We start from the raw sequence: 22,279 nt of genomic DNA on the forward strand, positions 1-22,279 counted from the left end.
AGACAGATAACTGAGATGGAATGTGTGTGGAATTAGCTTTAGCCTGTTAGCGCTGCATACTTGTCCACCATCTTTTTGCGCTGAAGGATGTGGTTGACTTCCGCTGCGGTTGCTGGACCTTGAAGTTTCTGCCCATTAAGCATCTCCTTTTCCAGTTCCTCGATGGTCTGAGGAGGGGAGAGACAGAAGCTCGTTCAATCACTTTCAAAATAATAATCTCCCTCCAGTCAACGGCAATTTCTTCCCCAGCCACATCTCAATCAAGCTCAAACCTCCATATAGTCGGCAGATCAGTCTTCCTCAGGTACACAGAGATTTTGAACAGTGTCCCCTTGTCCCTCAGAACAGGTACCATGCTATCGTGCTTCGAGCACTCTTACAAATTACCGCTGACTGCAACTAGGGCATCTTCCCATTGATTCATCTTTACCCCTGGTTTAATGGCCCTGACATTCCTTTCCTGGATAGACCTTTTCATCTTTTTTACTCCTTCTTTTATCCCTCCTTTCTGCACCACAGGGGACAGGCTGTAAAACAGACTCAGAGCTTTAAACCTAAAAAAATCTTAGATTAATTATTTGAACACTGCATTTAATGGTTTCAAACGTCCCCCCTGTATAATAAAAACTAACCGGAAGAACAGATACTGAAGTTCACTCCAGCAGTGCAGTAGGGTGTAATAACAGAATCTGTAGGTTACAGAGTCACCTGCTAATAAAAAATGCTTATAACAGGAACCACATGAGAGATTTATTCATTCATTTTCAGATGTTTTTTAGTCAAGGTTGCTTTAATGGTGGTTGACCTGTGAAATAAGAGGTTACAGTGGACAAACTGACTCACCTCATGATAACCGCAGAAAAGCAATAATGACAAAATAATAAATATACTGTATATAAAACAAACAAAACCTGAGTCATGTACATAATTGTTTTGGATTCAAATACTTTTCAGAGCATGATTGATCTTGCCTGGTTGAACAGAGCCAACAAAGAGGACCAGAAGGTGGGTTTTGCAGTTTTTGAGAGCATTTCATAACATTATTGGCATTTGGCAGACACTCTTATCCAGAGCGACGTACAATTGATTAGATTAAGCAGGAGACAATCCTCCCCTGAAGCAATGCAGGGTTAAGGGCCTTGCTGAAGGGCCCAACGGCTGTGCGGATCTTATTTTGGCTACACCGGGCTTAGAACTATCAACCTTGCCTGTCCCAGTCATTTACCTTAACCGCTACGCTACAGGCCGCCCATCCATAGGTTCCAATACACCAGAAAAGCTCAGTAAAGTGTAGAAAACTACTTGAATCTAAAACAATGACGTATTTGACCAAGGTCTGATATAAAATAAACAACATTAAAAATAGCAACAAAAAGAAGTAGCAACAATGCTAAGAATAAGATGGTAGTAATACGCAGTATCTCCACGTCGGGACAGCCACGGTTCCACGGCGCCTCACCTTGCCGGTTTTGGCGAAGGCCTCGGCGATCTTGCGGTTGCGGCCGCCGTAGCAGGTGGTGATGAGGTCAGCGACGCCGCAGCTCTCCAGGAAGGTTGTCGGGGAGACGGGGCCGGCGGTGCAGAAGACCCGGGCGAAGGCGATCATCTCCATCAGGCCCAGCCGGATCACCGCCGCCTTGGTGTTATCGCCGAACCCCAGCCCGTCGCAGAACCCCGCCCCCACCGCCACGATGTTCTGCGGGGCAGAGCAGCGAGCGTTAGCACGTTAGCAACCCTGCCCCCACCGCCATGATGTTCTGAGGGGCAGAGCAGCAAGTGTTAGCACGTTAACAACCTCGCCCCCACCACCACGATGTTCTGCAGGGCAGAGCAGCGAGCGTTAGCACGTTAGCGACCTCGCCCCCACCGCCACCACATTCTGAGGGACAGAGCAGCGAGCGTTAGCACGTTAGCAACCTCGCCCCCACCGGCACGATGTTCTGAGGGACAGAGCAGCGAGCGTTAGCACGTTAGCAACCTCGCCCCCACCGCCATGATGTTCTGAGGGACAGAGCAGCGAGCGTTAGCACGTTAGCAACCTCGCCCCCACCGGCACGATGTTCTGAGGGACAGAGCAGCGAGCGTTAGCACGTTAGCAACCTCGCCCCCACCGCCATGATGTTCTGCAGGGCAGAGCAGCGAGCGTTAGCACGTTAACAACCTCGCCCCCACCGCCATGATGTTCTGAGGGACAGAGCAGCGAGCGTTAGCACGTTAGCAACCTCGCCCCCACCAGCACGATGTTCTGCGGGGCAGAGCATCACCGCAGCCTTGGTGTTATTGCCGAAACTGAGCCCTTCAGGTGTGTCCGTCAGGTGTGCCTCCCACAGCACCCCGCACCCACGTTCTGCGGGAGGCACACCCAAACTTACACCGAGAACCCAGCCTCGACACAGAGAAATGCTGCGTCTTCCCTGTGACTCTCCATGTAGCCTGTGACCCTCATTCATAGTCAAGTGTGAAGCAGTAGTGTGGTTCAGATGTGGGTAAAATGGATCGTTTTTGGATTCAAATGATTTTTGATTGACCTTGCCTGGTGCAATAGAGCCAATAAAGAGGACCAGAAGGCAGGTTTGCACTTTTTGAAAGTATTTCATAGGTTCCAATACACCAGACAAGCTCAGTAAAGTGCAGAAAAGAATTTGAATCAATCAATACAAATTGATTGTATGTAAAGAATATTGTGTAAGAAGAGCCTTCACTAAATGCCCGAATATCTTAGGAAAGTAAATATGATCTTTGCTGTTAGACGGAGGATGATTCTGCCGTCCTGGCTTTGGTCAGATATCTGACGGATGCCAGGGGATAAAATATTTTCCTATAAACAAGCCTCCTTCACACCGCTAATGGAATCCAGCCCCGGCACAATGAGCTCTTTCACGTTTGCTCATTGTGGATTACCAACTCTGAAAATGAGATTTTTTCGGGCAAATGAGCCCTTTTATCCAAAGTCCACACTCATTTCTGTCATCAAAGCCACTGAGTATATTTAATTTACCGGGCCATTTGCTCACTGCAGGGTCACTGGAGCGTTCATGCGCATCGCCCAGGTGGATTCACGGCACTGAGACCGTGCGAACACAGTAACTCCCCAATTACTAACACAGGGAACTTTGAACACTTTGAACACGTTTGGTCTCGTTTAATGCCTTTTGATTCATTACATTATGCTACATTACGCTATATTTAATTACATTACACTACATTATATTACATTCATTTAGCTGACGGTTTTATCCAGAGTGACTTATCGGAGATCATAAGTGCATTCACCCAAATGAGCAGTGGAGCCAGACCTGACTACCCAGCGTATAAAGACGCAGATCACTGAACCACCAATGAAAGCTGACGATGCTAAAACATTCAACTATAATACCATGTCTCTGACCACTGTACTACACTCTACAGGCCACACACTGTACTACAGGAGAGTCAGTGACTGTTTTACACCCTACAGGTCACACACAGTACTACAGGAGAGTCAGTGACTGTTTTACACCCTACAGGTCACACACAGTACTACAGGAGAGACTGCGACTATTCTACATCCTACAGGCCACACACTGTACTACAGGAGAGCCAGTGACTATTTTACATCCTACAGGCCACACACAGTACTACAGGAGAGCCAGTGACTATTTTACATCCTACAGGCCACACACAGTACTACAGGAGTGATTATTTTACACACTACAGAATACAGGTTGTTATTTGAAACCCTGGCTGTCTTAAATCCACCAAGAACAATCATACTTCCCTGCTGCAGTGTCTTCAGGACATATCTAGCTATATGAATGGACAGTATGTGAAAAATGTTGTGAAATCATGCTGGACAGACACTTCTGCTCAAGACACAAGAACACAGAACCTGATAAAGCACAGAAACACACACAACCTCAGTGGATTATGTGTACAAATCTAATGTTAGCTGTTCTAGTGACTGTGGCTAAGTGTATGTGCTGAAATTCCTGAATGAGAGAGTTAAATATTTGCACACCGTGCTGTCCCCACCTTCAGAGCCCCGCAGATCTCCACCACGTCGGCCTCGGCCACCACCGACACGCGGAAGTTTTTGGTCTGCATCAGTTCCTTCAGCATCGGACCGTGCTCCGCGCTCTTACAGCCTGCAGGAGGGAGGGGGCAACCACACAGGGGATCTACAACCTCACAGGGGATCTATAACCTCACAGGGGATCTATAACCTCACAGGGGATCTATAACCTCACAGGGATCTATAACCTCACAGGGGATCTATAACCTCACAGGGGATCTATAACCACACAGGGATCTATAACCTCACAGGGATCTATAACCACATAGGGGATCTATAGCCACACAGGGATCTATAAACACACAGGGGATCTATAACCACACAGGGGATCTTTAACCTCACAGGGGATCTATAACCACACAGGGGATCGATAACCTCACAGGGGATCTACAACATACAGGGATCTTTAACCACACAGGGGATCGATAACCTCACAGGGGATTTACAACCACACAGGGGATTTACAACATACAGGGATCTTTAACCACACAGGGGATCTACAACATACAGGGATCTTTAACCACACAGGGGATCTACAACATACAGGGATCTATAACCACACAGGGGATCTACAACATACAGGGATCTTTAACCACACAGGGGATCTATAACCTTATAGGGGAGTTTTAACCTTACAGGAGATGTACAACCATACAGGGGATCTACAATCATACAGATCTACAGCGTAACAGGGGATATACAGCCTTACAGGGATCTATAACTGTACAGAGGATCTACAACCTTACATATCTATAGTCTCACAGTTCTATAACCTTTTAGGGGATCTATAGCCTAAATTGCTGCTGCTCACAATTCTTTGCAAACTCAAGAGACTAGTTGTGTGTGAAAATCCCTGGAGAACACCAGTTTCTCAGATGCTCAAACCACCCTGTCTGCCACCAACAATCGTTCCATGGTCAAAGTCACTTAGATCACATTTTTCCCACATTCTGATGGTTGATGTGAACATTAACTGAAAAATGTTCCTACTAAAGTGCTTGGTGAATGTGTGTATATATATATATATATATATATATATATATATATATACACTACCAGTCAAAAGTTTTAGAACACCCCAATTTTTCCAGTTTTTTATTGAAATTCAAGCCGTTCAAGTCCAATGAATAGCTTGAAATGGTACAAAGGTAAGTAGTGAACTGCTAGAGGTTAAAAAAAAAAAGGTACGGTTACCCAAAACTGAAAAATAATATACATTTCAGAATTATACAAAAAGGCCTTTTTCAGGGAACAAGAAATGGGTTAACAACTTAAAGCTGTTCTGCAGCAATGGAGGTTGATCAAGCCTTGAAAGTTGGTGCTACCAATTCCTACAGGTGTTTCAACTTTTCTTGATTACTTAACAACACCCTCTGTCTGCATAAAAGTAGTGTTGGAACACACTATGGTACCATACCCTTGTGAGCATCATTTGAACAGTATTGTACTGCAGAAAGTAGTGTGTTACTATAAAAATGGCGAGAAAAAGGCAATTAACAATGGAAGAAAGACAGACCATCATGACACTTAAAAATGTAGGGCTTTCCTACAGAGAAATTGCGAAGAAAGTCAAGGTGTCAGTGAGTACAGTTTCCTTCACCATCAAAAGGCACTCAGAAACTGGGAGAAACTCTGACAGGAAGAGTTTCTGAGAGTCAACAGCTTGCGTAATAGGCGGCTCACAGGACAACAGCTTCAAGCACAGCTTAATAGTGGTCGTAGTAAGCAAGTCTCAGTTTCAACTGTGAAGAGAAGACATCGACTTGCAGGTTTGAACGGTCGAGTTGCAGCAAGAAAGCCATTGCTAAGACGTCAGAATAAGAAGAGGCTTGCCTGGGCCATGAAACACCGCCAATGGACTACTGAAGACTGGAAGAAGGTGTTATGGACAGTTTGAAATCTTCGGTTCATCACGCAGGATTTTTGTACGCCGTCGAGTAGGCGAAAGGATGGTTCCTCAGTGTGTGACATCAACTGTCAAACATGGAGGAGGAAGCGTGATGGTCTGGGGCTGTTTTTCTGGATCCAGGGTCAGTGACTTGTACAGAGTGAGAGGCACCCTGAACCAAAACGGTTACCACGGCATTCTGCAGCGCCATGCAGTACCCTCTGGTATGCGCCTAGTTGGTCAGGGGTTCATCCTACAGCAAGATAATGACCCAAAACATACGTCCAAGCTATGCCAGAACTACCTCAGGAAAAAGGAACAAGATGGTAAGCTTGAAAACATGGAGTGGCCAGCACAGTCTCCAGACTTAAACCCCATCGAGCTGGTTTGGGATGAAGAGTGAAAGCAAAGCAACCTACAAGTGCCACACATTTATGGGAACTTCTGCAACAGAGTTGGGAAGAACTTTCTACAGAATATTTGATTTCCATTGTAGAAAGAATGCCACAAGTGTGTTCAGCTGTTATATCTGCCAAAGGTGGCTACTTTGATGAGTCAAAAGTTTAGAATACATTTTGGTTTATAAATTGATTCCATGATTTATTTTTTAACCTCAATAGTTTATTTGTTCTATGCTTTAATTTCAGAGTACAATGAGTATAAAAAAACTGGAAAAATTGGGGTGTTCTAAAACTTTTGACCGGTAGTGTATATATATATATATATATATATATATATATATATATATATATATATATATACACATACATCATTGAAATACATTTGCAGTAAAATTGGTATAAGAATATGATGTTTTATCTTGTTAATTAATAACCTTGCCTTCATCTATAGTTTCTCTTAATGCCAGGGGGTTAAGACAGAATTGTAAATGTAAAGCCTTGTTTTTATTTGCTGAACAACTTAAAACTGATATTTGTTATCTGCTGATATCAACATTTGGAGATCACAATGGGGTAACAATATTAGGTTCTTATGGCCCTGAGCACTCTGCTGGAGTCACTACAGTTAAGAATAGGATTAGATTTAATAATATTACTATCATTACTGCTAACATATATGGATATAGTACTAAACCTGAGAATGATAATTTACTTGAATCCTTGGAAATTAGAATTCTCTTTTGGCTTTCCAAATACCCTAATTATTTTATTTTTTAATATAACTTTAGATAATGAAATTGATAGATGGCCTCTAGGGCAGCCCTCCTCTTTTAACACAAGCTTGAAGATCTTTATGGGAACGTTTAATCTTGTTTACATGAGGAGAGAAATTTCCTAATGACAGATCATTCACAGACAGAGCAGGAACCTTGCATCGATTTCTGGCTAATATCCAACTCCATCAATAAAGATAATATTACTATTAATATCCTGACTACACCCCTTACTGACCATAGGCCAATTAATAATAACATCCAATTATTTGTACCTGATAACACGGTAGATCTTCATAGTGGAAATTAAATAACTCCTTACTAGAATATGAAGTAGTTAAAGTGGTTAAACAGATCAGGTCAACAGATTAATTACTCAGTTCTGGAATAAGACTAAAATGGGTAAATCCTATAGGGAACTCTGTAAATTTGAGATAAGTACATTTTTAAGAAGGTATGGGAGTTATGTAAAGCCTCGAAGAGCTGATTTCTGAAATTACCTCATTTTATCAAAGGCCCCCTGATGACATCTCAGAAGAGGATAGGCTGAATCTGTTATATCTTCAGAATAAGCTAGTTGCAATATTTCGGGGTAAGGTAGAGGGAGCCTTTGTAAGATCCAGGAAGAGGCTAGAGGAGGGAGAACAAAATTCTGCATACTTTTTTAGGCTTTCTAAAAATAACTCTATTCATCAGTTAAATATTAATGGTGCCATCACTAATAATGCCAAGCTCATTTCAAATTTCTGCTGTAACTTCTATGGAAACTTGTATAGCTCAAAATATAATGAAGAGGTCACAAATGCATTCCTAAATTCAGTAAAGGATTCTAAATCTATTGACATAATTGATACTCTGTGACACTGCTCTTGGCAGGTTGTTGACTCTGTTAAGCTCCTCTGTGACGCTCCTCTGTGACTCGCTACTTAAGAACAATACATCTCTTGGCAATGACGGCATCACTACAGAGTTTTATCGATCTTTTTCACGCCAGCTTGCCTCATTTCCGCTTCAGCTTTTTTAGAAAGCATAGAAAATAACGCTCTTCCTCCGAGCCTAGCTCAAGGTCTGATTAGACCGATTCCCAAGCCCAAAAAAGATGTGCTTCTCACTGATAATTGGAGACCCATCTGTCAGCTCAATAACGATTACAAAATTATTCCTCTAATATTTGCCAAGAGACTTACAGCAGTCCTGGACTCAATTATTGACGAGAAGCAATCAGACTTTATGAAAAATAGACATATTTCTAATCATTTTAGACTTGTCTTGGACTAACTTGACTATTCTGAGCTGCTGGCTGAAGACAGCGTCATCCTCTTTCTGGAGGCCTTTGATGCGGTAAAACATAAATGTATCTTTCACTCCCTAGAAAAAGTAGGCTTTGGCTATTTTTTCTGTAAGGCTATTAAAACTGTATGCCAATGGAAATAGCTTAATCAAAATTAAACATGGCACGGCCCCTAGATTTCATCTGAAACCTGGCATTCTTCAGGGACGTCCGATCTCACCATATCTGTTCTTACTTTGTACACAAATTCTCACAACCTCTATTATTAACAGTGAATCTCCATAGCTGGTGGGGATATCATTATTAGTCAGCTGGCTGATGATACCACACTCTTTTTTAAAGATGCAAGTCAGATACCTGTTACCTTTCATATAATACATTTTTCTATAAGAGTTTTCTCAGGGTTCTAGTCTATGCTTGAATATAAATGTGAACTGTTAGCTGTTAAAGACTGATGTACAATATCCCTGTCATGGAAGACGTTACATATTTGGGGCCCTATATTTTCTTTTAAAAAATCAAGATGCTCTTTAAATTCTACTCTATTATTAAAAAAACTGAAAGGATATTGAATTGGTGGTTGCAAAGAGATTTGTCCTTGAAGAGTCTTAATTACTAAGGAATATCTTGGCTCACATATGCTGTTCTTTCTTTACATCTTGCCAGTAAAATCAGATGCTCTTTAACTTTCTCTGGGAAAATTATAGACACTATCATAAAAAGTATGGTTATGAATAATTATGAATCTGGAGGGCTTAGTTTCCTGGATTTTTACCACCCTAAAAATCAATGGGGCGAAGCATTTTCTAAAAAATCCGATTTTAATCTGGAATCATATTCCCCATCATATTTTCTCTTGTTTTGGTGGCCTGAGTTTTATCTTAAGTTGAAAAATGATCGGTATTAAGCAGATACTTCTAGCTTGGTCTTTGATATATAAGCTGGTTTTTGATAACTTATAATGTGGTGTAAAAACCTTTTTTTATAATAAATTTGATAATGATGCTGGCAAGATTTTTCATTCATAAATATAAAATTAGTAATAAAAAACCTTACTTTGTTGTTTTCATGAGCGATTATTTATATTCCCCAGACTGATATGACTCAGCTAGCTAACGCTATCATTTGCTTCAGAAGCTGAACTACAGTAACAATCTAAATAACAAGTAGCTGTCTAACCAATGTTATTCTAAATAAACCGTCTCTCTGCTTCAATGCTATAAGCAAATATGAAGAGTATGAATAAGTAATGTTCACTAGCATGTGCAGTGAGCTATGAGTTTGTTCAGTTGAGTTTGTTGACGGTCTATTACAATTTGTGATGAACAGCAAGTTTGCCCTCAAGCGTTTGGTAAAAAAATTAATGAAAAAAAAACTTCTCACTTCCGCACTCCGTACGGTACCACTGTAAGGTGTATGAGCTAACAATCTCCAAAAGAAGGTCTTATGGAATACCAGTTATGGAAAATTAAGATTGCTAAATTGCATTAACATCACGTTACTTTACTCTAGTTTTCCATACTTCCCATGAATTCATTACATTTAAATGTTCCCACATTGCACAATTTGAGAGCTTAGAATTATACAGTTCTAACTGATATAATATGTTGTTCATAGGGCACTAAATATGTGTTTGAAGTTTTAAACATACTGTATGAGGAAATGCTCAATGTTAAAGGTTCTATCTGCTTGGTGCCCATTAACTTTGCTTTGGTTTGAAGCTTAATATCTCAAAACCAATGCAGATAGAACCTTATAATTCCAAGGTCACAAATTCTCTTTCTTTGCCTTGAAAGCAGTTAGTAGTGTTTTTTAAAACTGCCTTTTGTCTCATTTGCTGCCACTAATGTTCAAATGGTATTCAAAAAGGAATTTCAGGATCCCGCCCTAGGTCTATCCTCATAAAGTTAACATTGACTGCAGCAGAAGGTGTGGGACAGTTTGTGAAAACTGACGACGTGGAAGGTAAGACAAATATTACATTTCATTGAGCATTTACTTTAAATGTAAATAAATTTATAAATTGTGTTAGTGTACCTAAAATATTGAGACCATATATACTTGGATTTTCTGAATATGAGGTCCCTGTGGTTTTCTAAAAGTAATGTACTGCGATGGGAGACCAAAGACTTTGAAAACCCAGATAATTAGGGTCACAAAAAAAGACCATAAGATGACAAGAATAAACGGTACCCACTCACAATTGAAGCCCATCTGACCACCTTCACTCTCCGCTCCCCTTACCAATGGTGGTTTCGCAGAACTTTTCCTCTGCCACCTCATTGGCCAGATTGGCTCCCATCAGCACAGTCATGACGATGCCCAGTTTCTCTCTGATGACGTCAGAGATTAGCTTCAGGCCTTCTGGGCCCTCGTCCACTCCCTGAAACACAACCAGTGTGAGAAACACAGCCTGGGCTCTGGTCCAGTGTCAGAAACACAGCCTGGTCTCTGGTCCTCTCTCAGAAACACAGCCTGGTCTCTGGTCCTCTCTCAGAAACACAGCCTGGTCTCTGGTCCAGTGTCAGAAACACAGCCTGGTCCCTGGTCCAGTGTCAGAAACACAGCCTGGAGGTCTCTGGTCCTCTCTCAGAAACACAGCCTGGTCTCTGGTCCAGTGTCAGAAACACAGCCTGGTCTCTGGTCCACTCAGAAACACAGCCTGGTCTCTGGTCCACTCTCAGAAACACAGCCTGGTCTCTGGTCATCTCTCAGAAACACAGCCTGGTCTCTGGTCCACTCTCAGAAACACAGCCTGGTCTCTGGTCCTCTCTCAGAAACACAGCCTGGTCTCTGGTCCTCTCTCAGAAACACAGCCTGGTCTCTGGTCCTCTCTCAGAAACACAGCCTGGTCTCTGGTCCAGTGTGAGAAACACAGCCTGGTCTCTGGTCCAGTGTCAGAAACACAGCCTGGTCTCTGGTCCACTCAGAAACACAGCCTGGTCTCTGGTCCTCTCTCAGAAACACAGCCTGGTCTCTGGTCCAGTGTGAGAAACACAGCCTGGTCTCTGGTCCACTGTCAGAAACACAGCCTGGTCTCTGGTCCACTCTCAGAAACACAGCCTGGTCTCTGGTCCTCTCTCAGAAACACAGCCTGGTCTCTGGTCCAGTGTGAGAAACACAGCCTGGTCTCTGGTCCTCTCTCAGAAACACAGCCTGGTCTCTGGTCCACTCTCAGAAACACAGCCTGGTCTCTGGTCCTCTCTCAGAAACACAGCCTGGTCTCTGGTCCAGTGTGAGAAACACAGCCTGGTCTCTGGTCCAGTGTCAGAAACACAGCCTGGAGGTCTCTGGTCCACTCTCAGAAACACAGCCTGGTCTCTGGTCCAGTGTGAGAAACACAGCCTGGTCTCTGGTCCACTCAGAAACACAGCCTGGTCTCTGGTCCACTCAGAAACACAGCCTGGTCTCTGGACACTTCCTACACCGGATCATCCACAAAAGAGCTGCAACTGGGAAATCTTCACAATACACACACAGATTTATAAAACTTAGAACATTTGATTTTTCTAAGCAAATAATCTATGTTCTAAGCAAATAAAAAATAAAATAGAAAAAGAAACAGAATAGTAATGATAAAGACCAAGACCAGCCTGTCCCCTTGCCTGACAGTGACATCCAGGTCATGGCATCTCTACATGACCGGAGTCATCTTTTCTTAGAGTTAATTTATTTGGATGGGACATTTATATACTACAATTCATCTGTTTATATGCAATTCTATTTTTTCCAATAGACTGGTGTCAAACAGCTGCAGATGGGTTCCCCTACTGAGTCAGGGTCTGCTCAAGGCTTCTTCCTGTTAGCCAGGGAGTTTTTCCTTGCCACTGTTGCCCTAGGCGTACTCTTGGGGGCCGCTTTGTTAAAAGCGCGACAGAAATTAAAATTGATTGATTGAAACAGCCTGTTGTGAGGCTGGGGTCACGTCACGCAATGCTATGCTAATGCTACGCTAAGCTAATGCTTTGTTTTCTGCCAGAAAACAGTGAGACCTGTTGGAGCAATCACACAATCCATGTGTGTCACTTCATTGACTGACATGAATTCTGAAAGGACACCTTTGAGCTTTATTGTAGTCATATGGGAGGATGAGGGGGGGATCAGCGTTTTATTGCCCTATTACTGCAGTGAGCGGAGCATTCATTTGTAATAAATGTGTTTCCAAGGTAACAAAGTGTGTACATACAGCACATCTCATTGCAGAGCTAGAACCATATTATTTCCACAACCAAGATAACATCCGTATATCCGTCATCCATCCATTGTCTAACCTGCTTATTCCTGGCCAGGACCCCAGGGGAGCAGGAGCCTATCCCATCATGCATTGGGTGAAAGGCAGGAATACACTCTGGACAGATTACCATCATACCACCCTAATGGAAATGGAATATACTACAATATATTGTAAATATGGACATTTATAAACATAAATATAGACAGAAATATACACCTAAACAAGTGAGCACTTTATTAGGTATATTCTTCTGCTGCTGTAGTCTATCCACTTAAGAGGTTTGAGGTGTTGTGTGTTCAGAGATGCTCTTCTGCATACCACTGTTGTAATGTGTGGTTATTTGCGTTACTGTCACCTTCCTGTCAGCTTTGATCAGTCTGGCCATTCTGACCTCTCTCATTAACAAGGCGTTTTTGCTGGCAGAACTGCTGCTCACTGGATATTTTCTGTTTTTCACATCATTCTCTGCAAACACTAGGAGACTGTTGTGTGTGAAAAATCCCAGGAGATCAGCAGTTTCTGAGATGCTCAAACCACCCTGTCTAGCACCAACAATCCTTCCACAGTCACTTAGATCATATTTCTTCCCCATTCTGACATTTGGTCAAAAAAACAGCTGAATCTCTCAACCATATCTGCATGCTTTTATGCATTTAGTTGCTGCCGCATGATTGGCTGATTAAATATTTGCATTAACATGCTGGTGTATAGGTCTACCTAATAAAGTGCTCACAGTGTATTTTGCAGCAGTATGTATTTTTTTATATTGCAATATCTAAAAGTGGCAATAATTTGTAACTGCCCGTATTGTATCTTTTATGTGATATAATGCATAACAGCTTTATATTGTATGAATAACTGTTTTGCACAGAAATTAACAACAAAATAAAACATTACACATTGAACAAAAGTAAAATACAGTTAAATAGTGAAGTAAAATAGCAAAGAAAAAATTCATTCCCAGTGGGATGTAAAATCACAGACCTTGATGAGAGACATGCCCACAGCGTCGCTCTTGATGTGGCCCTTGATGGTGTCGCACACCTTCCCCACAAACTGGTGCGGGATGACAAACACCAGCACGTCCGCCCCTTTCACAGCGTCTAGGAGCTCCGGAACGGCCAGCTGGGGAGAGAAGGAGGAGCCTCGTCAGACAGCACAAACCACCTCATCACACAGTGCATAACAGCACAAACCACCTCCTCACACAGTGCTTAACAGCACAAACCACCTCATCACACAGTGCGTAACAGCACAAACCACCTCATCACACAGTGCGTAACAGCACAAACCACCTCATCACACAGTGCGTAACAGCACAAACCACCTCATCACACAGTGCGTAACAGCACAAACCACCTCATCACACAGTGCGTAACAGCACAAACCACCTCATCACACAGTGCATAACAGCACAAACCACCTCATCACACAGTGCATAACAGCACAAACCACCTCATCACACAGTGCATAACAGCACAAACCACCTCATCACACAGTGCATAACGGCACAAACCACCTCATTGAACAGTGTGTAATGGCACAAACCACCTCATCACACAGTGCGTAATGGCACAAACCACCTCATCACACAGTGCGTAACAGCACAAACCACCTCATCACACAGTGCATAACAGCACAAACCACCTCATCACACAGTGCGTAACAGCACAAACCACCTCATCACACAGTGCGTAACAGCACAAACCACCTCATCACACAGTGCGTAACAGCACAAACCACCTCATCACACAGTGCATAACAGCACAAACCACCTCATCACACAGTGCATAACGACACAAACCACCTCATTGAACAGTGTGTAATGGCACAAACCACCTCATTGAACAGTGTGTAATGGCACAAACCACCTTAACAGACCGCTCTATAGCGCTTTGCGTTTGACCACCGAGACTGTGGTTTACACACCGCCTTGAGTCTGGAATAAATTACAGCCAATCACAGTGTGCTGATGTCAGTAACATTAAAGCCCATTGAGTTTCTGAATGGAATTAGGCTGGGCTTCCACCTCAGCCTCTCCAATAGAAATTCTGGCACTGCAGCTAATTACAGTCATATCCACCAACTCATATAATTATTTCCAATGTAACATAAATCTAATATGAGTGTATTATAACCCCAATGAGGTGAAATCGTTAAAAAACCAAAAACAACTTCCTACTTGAGTCTAGGTAGTCTTTCATAGTCTATACGTCTATACGAGCTTATAAGACTAATGTTAACCTGTGTATACAGATAAATCGGTTATAAGTCTACAGGAAGTCTTCAGGATACCCTGTCATAAGTGGATGTGAATAAGTGAGGTTTGTAAGACTGTTACACATCTATGCCAGATGTATCAGGCATGCATAAGCCCGAGCAGTCGGTGTCCACGCCCCGGTCTCTCACCACGTTGGGGGGCAGCGGGTGTCCAGGCAGGTACTTCACGTTCACGTGGTCGGTGTTGATGATCTCGGTCAGCTTGCGTCCGTCCACCATCTCCTCAAACACCCACATGCTGACGGTCTTCTCAAACTTGGGGTTCGTCGCCGTGTTCGAGCCCACGATCTTGGCGATGGCAGAGCCCCTGTGGGGGGGAAAGGGGTGTACAGTCATCACACAAACAAAATGGAGGGGAGGGGGGGGGGGGCAGATAGGGGTGCGTGACCTGTTCTTCCTGATTCTGATCAAAATCTAAATAATCTTTCAGCAATAGTGTGTGTTTGTATGTGTGTGTGTGTGTGAGTGTGTGTGTGTGTGTGTGTGTGTGTGTGTGTGTGTGAGTGTGTGTGTGTGTGTGTGTGTGTGTGTGTGTGTGTGTGTGTGAGTGTGTGTGTGTGTGTGTGTGTGTGTGAGTGTGTGTGTGTGTGCGTGTGTGTGTGTGAGTGTGTGTGTGTGTGTGTGTGCGTGTCAGCAGTGGGATGAACATTGGGGGTTTGCCCAGCCGTAACATAAAGATGTTTTTCTCAGAGCTGAGTCAGAAGAATGAGTCCGTGACTGAATCAATCGAACATGTGACAGTGTGACCACCCGCCTGTGCTGCTTGCTGGTGTCTCTCACAGGCGTTTGGGTTTGTGTGACACCACACTGCCTCACCATACTTTTCACACATCCACTCAACTCCACCACTAATGACACTGACTTTCACACCACATTGGCTTGTCTTTGTGTTAATTTAGCTTCAATAAATAAATATCGTTTTAACTTGTAATTTCCTTTTGTCATGGCCATACCAGGTTGGGCTGTAACAGTAGGTATCTAGGCGGTTGAGATAAACACTAATTTGGACTAGACCTTGGTCAAATATGGTGACAAGAGGACTGCTGAGTTGTACCGATGAACTGGGAGACGAAATTTTCTCCTGCTAAAAATACTGCACAGCATATCTCCCCCATGGTTACAAACCTATTTTTTAGTTTGGCAGTAGAGAAAGTGACTGATACGTTAATGTTGTAAGAGGTGGAGAAAATATATAGTTTTAAAAAGGTTGCTTCCATTATATGTATCTTTATCTGTTCTTCGCAAAGGTTTGTGAGAAACTATTTGTTTTTGACGGTCCATGACATGATTGGCTTGCTTTGAATTGGGCTTGATCTATCACGTTCAGTGTCGGGTTACGCTACTGTACAACTGTAAAACACAGCAAAACTACCAAAGGTAGATTCATTTTTTTAAACTAGCACCTGCCTTTGGCGATGTGTGCACAACCTGCCGCCACAGCCAAACGCTCGTTCTGAAAACTAAAAACTTATCATGACCTGCTTAAAGAGCCAAGAGAGACAAGACAAGAGAGCCAAGAGAGACAAAGTTGGTTATCAATACTTTCAATTGAAAATTACAGAGCCGGGAATTTGGACCTCTAGAGAGTATTTAATACGTTCCAATACACAAAACGAGCTCTGTGAAGTGTATACGAGTAGGCTAGTTCAATCAAAGACATTTTTGAATTTGACCCAGGTCTGAAAGCTTGCTGCCTTTCTTCAGAGAAGCACTGAACTGATGTTTTGTGTTTATCTTTCATTGCTGCATGTAATAAAGTGCCTTACCAAACAAAGAGTGCTTTATCTCCATGAAAATTCTTACACGTTGGTTACACATCCTTGCTTTTGCATTTCTATTGCATTTTGTGTGAGTGAATGTGTGTGAGTGAATGGTGTGTGAGTGAATGGTGTGTGAGTGAATGTGTGTGTGTGAGTGAATGGTGTGTGTGAGTGAATGTGTGTGGGTGAGTGGTGTGTGTGAGTGAATGGTGTGCGGGTGATGTGTGAGTGAATGTGTGTGTGAGTGAATGTGTGTGTGAGTGAATGTGTGTGTGAGTGAATGTGTGTGAGTGAATGGTGTGTGAGTGAATGTGTGTGTGTGAGTGAATGGTGTGTGTGAGTGAATGTGTGTGAGTGAATGGTGTGCGGGTGGTGTGTGAGTGAATGTGTGTGTGAGTGAATGGTGTGTGAGTGAATGTGTGTGTGAGTGAATGTGTGTGTGAGTGAATGTCTGTGTGAGTGAATGGTGTGGGGGTAAATGGTGCGTGGGTGAAAAAACCTTTCCAAGAAACAGAATATTTCTGGTGTTTTCAATCAAAATGCTTCTCCACAAATTTCCGCATTTCCAGGGGCATAGCTAGGAGTCATAATGCCATTTCTGTGGGCCCCCCTAAGCTGTGGAACCCTAGAATAGTCCCTACCTTTCACCCTCCCTAGCATTTAACACACACACTGAGGTGTGCAGGGCTTCAGTAAGAGCCCTCACAGGAGACTGCTGAACTGAACTGCAAGGCTGCCCCTGGCTCAAATATCCTACTAAAGGGCAAAGCTGCATCTCTGCTTCAGCACACAGTTAAATATCACACCCAGCCGAAGGCTGTCCAACACACGCCGTCTGCATGCAGAGCTGCAGGGGACAGGAGAACAGCCACATGAGATACTGGCTACATTAATATAAAAGAACATTAGGAGGGCGGTGGTGGTTCTGGATATTTGCTCATATCTGGCAGTTCTGTCTGCACACTGCCTTTCAAGATAAACTGTAAAAGATAAAGACCATTCCATGCAAAACTCCAGGAGGTTGCGCCACAGCACTTCTTGGATGTTTCTGTAATGACTCAGATATTAAACTCCTGAACATTTGTTGCAGCTTTGTGCTCCCTGGTTTTGCCAGAAGAGCCATTTTGAGCCAATTAAATAAAATTTTGCCGGGTGTCACGATGAAGAACGCATCTTGGCACAAAATGTGATTTTACAGGTCCACAAGGACAAGGAAAAGCCCTAGATCTGTGAAAAGTGTGTATCTAGAGGCAAATATGTCTGTTGAATTCATATCTGGCTGCAGAAAACATGTACATATACTTTCATTTAGGATAATATTTGGCTCTAAAAATGCTTCTTTTTTTTAAGGGGGACCAATTTTGAGGGGTCCCATTTCCGAAAGTAAACACAATTTTAGCACCGTCTTATTTGCAAACGAGAGTCATCCAATATATGACTCATGGAAAATTTGATTTGGCTATTTTAGGCACATTTATACCTGTCCTGAAACCAATGTCAGGATTTTCACCTGACCCTCTACTTTGGATATGTTGAAGTTACATCCTTCCTTCAACTTTTACATCCTTACATCTTTTTACAACTTTTCTGGCTTTCATACTCAATGGGTTTTGTACTTCCAACTATCCTCACTTCATACATCTTTACATACCTGTTATTATCTAAAATGGAATAGCCTGATTGCAGTAACCAGTATAGCCACTGTGGACTATTCCACTTTTTAATCTATTACTGCATCCTCACCCTTGATCACCTTAAACAAAATAAATCTGTTCATTTGGTCTGATTGTTTTCACTCAAAATGCTACTACATATTACAAATTACAAATTATTCTATAGGTTGTGTAATGAACAAACTTTATCAATGAAATGTATTTGTAAATGTATGATTAGAAATGACATTTGTACACACATCAATCCAAGGAAATAAAAAAATACACCATCTTTGTATATATTCGATATTTGATACATTATACATTGCCAATATATACAATAAGTTCTGTTATTGTTAAGTTATTGTTCTTCTATTGCCCTCTTGAACTTTGTTGTATTTCTTTTAAAATATGTAATGCTTCTGTAACCATTTATTTATCTCCTATTTTAATTTGTTAAGCACTAAGGTGTATGAAATTACATAAAGACATTAATCATAAAGGATGACTGATTGATAAGTTTAAACTTGCGACACATTAATGTTTTATAATGCAAATCATTTATCGATGCTGTGATTTGAAATGAGGCCTTTTCAATAAATCCCCTGAACAAGTATGTTCAAGTAGCATTTGGAGATACCAAAACTATAATAATAAAAAATGTTAATAGGGTTTATCAAATTTATCAAGGATGTATACACTAATAGATTAAACCCTGTTTAGACTGGGTTTAAACTGGAATAGTCCACAGTGGCTATGTTGGCAACTGAAATTGGACTCTTTCATTTTAGATTACAAAGGTGTTACAGGTATGTAAAGGTGTATGGAGCTGAATATTCCACAGGTCATATCTCAGCTAATGTTATTAGTTACTATTATTATGTTACCGTTTATCTTTTGTCTTTATTATGTCTATCTTTCCACAATGAGAAAGTGCTCTCAGATGACTCATTTACAAATAAAACGGCAGTAAAAGTATGTTTACTTCTGGAGATATGACCCCTAGAAATTGGTCCCTGGTAAATTCAAGTTTTGTAGGACCAAATATCTCTAAAAACGAAAGTGGTGAGATATAATTCATATGCACACGACATAATATATATATACAAAGACTTTTGCGGCTTTTAAGAACCTCAAAATCACATTTTGTGCCACTGCACGTTTGTTGTGCCACCACAAGACAGCCAGGAAATTTTAAATGGCTCTACCGGGAAAACTACATGAGTATGAAGCTCAAATGTTTCATAGCTGTCCACAAACACACCGAAAAAGAGAAAAATCCAAGAGGTGCCGGGGGGCAACCTCCTAGAGTTGGCATTAAATGGCCCAGGAACATGTCATTGTGCGCTAGGTTTTTATCATCTGCAGTCTTTTCAATTGTACTTTCTGCTTCAGTTAGTCAGTGCACCTGGGCAAAACAATACTTACAAATGAGTAGCCTAGTTTACAGTTGAAATTAGGCAACCCAAGGTCATGGGTCTACAGCTCTTCTGGACCATGGTTGGGGACCCCAGCAGACCATGCGTCTCTCCAGGTGCATAAGACTGAATAGTTCTAATCACGAGCTGCCCTTGTGGCTAGCCGACAAGAAAGGTGAACTATTCTCACTCAGAATCCATATTAAATCCGCTAAATTAAATTAAAACACACTCCGAGCGGAGTTACATGGTTCACACAATTATCTCGATAGTAGCTCACAACGCGCTACAGTGGTATATGTTAAAGACAGTTAATAGACAAGCTGAACATGTTGCTACAGTAACCTAAAAGGCTTTCTCGACAGAGAAATTATATCGCCAAGACAGGAGTATGTGCAACCCGATAACTCGCGGAGCTATAAATACGGCTCAGACCATAGCAAAAACAAATAACAGTGTTGCTTTGAATAGCCTACTGTGCCTTGTTACTTTCTTAAGAGTTTTACAACCTGAGGTTTTCTTCAAATGTAGTTGCTGAACTTACAAAGTTTGCGTCGTTGATTCGGTACCAATTGACATTTATGTCTAGGCTGCGTAGTTAAATAATACGTTTCAGAAGTGTAGCCTAAAGCCTTGCTTTCTCTTTATGAACACAAGTTCAATACATTGAGAAATTGGATACATTTCTTTATCCATACTGAACTGTCGTTTAGTTCTTATACGCTTTTGCAATTGTACGAAATAGGCTGAAAACGAAAATTTTGCAGTCGCCAGACCGTTAGACAATAATAATAGCCTAATAATAATGATGAATAAAATGAAGTCAAGAGTTTCTTCCACCCAAGTTCAGACAAGGGTCGAAGCACCAGTGCGGTCTCCTCACTGCAGCCAAGATTTAGCCTAAAAATAAATTCACAACCGAGGCGGCGAACCCGAAGGCAGGTGCAGTTTAACTTGTGCGCGTGATCATAAAAAAGCACAATTCAACTCCGCATCAATGGCTAGCGACCGATTAGCTGTCGTATTGAAGTTTTTCAAGGTAGTTTTTGTTCAAAATAAGTTCAATGTTTTATTGTATGCAGACAGAACAACACACATTGGCATGGCGCAAGTCTCCCCGTCCGTCCCGTGTACGCGCTGAAATGAAAACGTGACACATTCGCTCACCAGTTCCCAGAGCCGATAATGCAGACTTTCTTTGGCGCTGCCATTGTGTGACCTTCTCGTGCCTGGTTGATGTAGCTGTTCCTCCAACGGTGCCGTACACGAAGGCTGACAACTGCCACCAGACTAAAGCGTATTTATACTTTGCACGGCGTAACGCGGCGGAGAGCACGCCCCTCCGGCAGGTTATTTTCTTTCCGTGGGAAAACAGTCGCTTGCCCATCATTATTCGGTTCGGTTATGATTCCGTTTCATCTGCAAATCTGGCTTCCATTACACAGACTAGTTAACCTTTCTTCTATGTGTGTGGGCTGATATAAACATAAATCAATGTTTTGTGACTGGCATATGAGGCTAGTAGACACGTTTCGCTGCTGAGAATTCCAGATGAGAACAGATTTAACTGATTTAAAAAGGTTTAAGTTGTGCTTTCGACACTCCTAGCTTGTTAAACTGGTAGAGTAAAGTGGTTGTCAGCTGAGAGAATAGCTGATAGTAGGCCGTTCAGCTGGTGTCAAACAAACCAGCGCAGGGGTGTAACGAGTGATCGCATCAAATTAAAAACTTTGGTTCTCGCGTACCAGGCAGTTAAGGGATCAGTCCCTGTATATATTCAATCACTTATCAAGACGTATACACTTATCACCGTTCCGCTACTTCGGGACACCTGCCCTTCTCGGTCATGACTGCTGTCTGTTCTGGCCCCACAGCAGAGTCTCTGACCACTTTCAAACAAACTGAAGGCTCATCACTTCATACTGCACCTTTCCCTCCCTACCACCACCACGAGTGCCTTGTGTATGCCAAGATTATAATGGCACATATCTAGATATAGATATTGTATTAGATATTGTATTGTTGTACTCGGGGTATTCTAGCTGCCAACCGTGGTATGCCAGTTCATAAATTGACGTATTCTTCAAGGGTTCCGATTGTATCTGTATGGTCACGCTAGGACTCGGAAACCGTACTGTCCTCTAGGGTCCTCATCACACTTGTCCCCATGTTCAATCTGCACTTCGTTGTATGTTGCTCTGGATAAGAGGGTCTGCTAAATATCTTGGAACGTAATGTAATGAGACCTAACGAAAGATTAGGTAAGGTGCACTAGACAAAGAAGCAGCAGGTATCAACTTAAATGTGGTCTTTATTAAAAATTGGGGTAAACACAGAGTAAATAATGAACATAAACTTTTGGTCCTTACAATTTCAAGGGGGAAAATCCTAAATAAACAGCATTTCCGTCCCTGGAGAAGGGAAACGGGTCACTTAGAGACTGCAGCACAGGCCAATTACAGGGAAACCAAATACAACAACTCTACTGTTCTCTATCTAAAACTGGTTAAGAACCCAGAATAGCATCTTAA

The 22,279-nt window shown here is 42.2% G+C and overlaps 1 protein-coding gene across 1 annotated transcript in view; it reads right to left on the reverse strand.

Annotated features, from left to right (window-relative positions):
- The window catches only part of gpd1b (glycerol-3-phosphate dehydrogenase 1b), a 23,709-nt gene extending 2,636 nt beyond the window's left edge, over nucleotides 1–21,073 (reverse strand). The window contains exons 1-7 of the mRNA XM_061219833.1: nucleotides 20,916–21,073; nucleotides 15,048–15,225; nucleotides 13,623–13,763; nucleotides 10,649–10,787; nucleotides 4,012–4,124; nucleotides 1,460–1,696; nucleotides 61–167 (exon numbers count right to left, since the gene is read on the reverse strand). Coding sequence (XP_061075817.1) covers nucleotides 61–167; nucleotides 1,460–1,696; nucleotides 4,012–4,124; nucleotides 10,649–10,787; nucleotides 13,623–13,763; nucleotides 15,048–15,225; nucleotides 20,916–20,959 — 959 coding nt within the window. The 5' untranslated portion in view covers nucleotides 20,960–21,073. The remainder of the gene's footprint in view (nucleotides 1–60; nucleotides 168–1,459; nucleotides 1,697–4,011; nucleotides 4,125–10,648; nucleotides 10,788–13,622; nucleotides 13,764–15,047; nucleotides 15,226–20,915) is intronic.
- Nucleotides 21,074–22,279: the final 1,206 nt, after the last annotated feature.

The sequence above is a fragment of the Conger conger genome, chromosome 14 (genome assembly GCF_963514075.1).
Source record: "Conger conger chromosome 14, fConCon1.1, whole genome shotgun sequence".
NCBI lineage: Eukaryota > Metazoa > Chordata > Actinopteri > Anguilliformes > Congridae > Conger > Conger conger.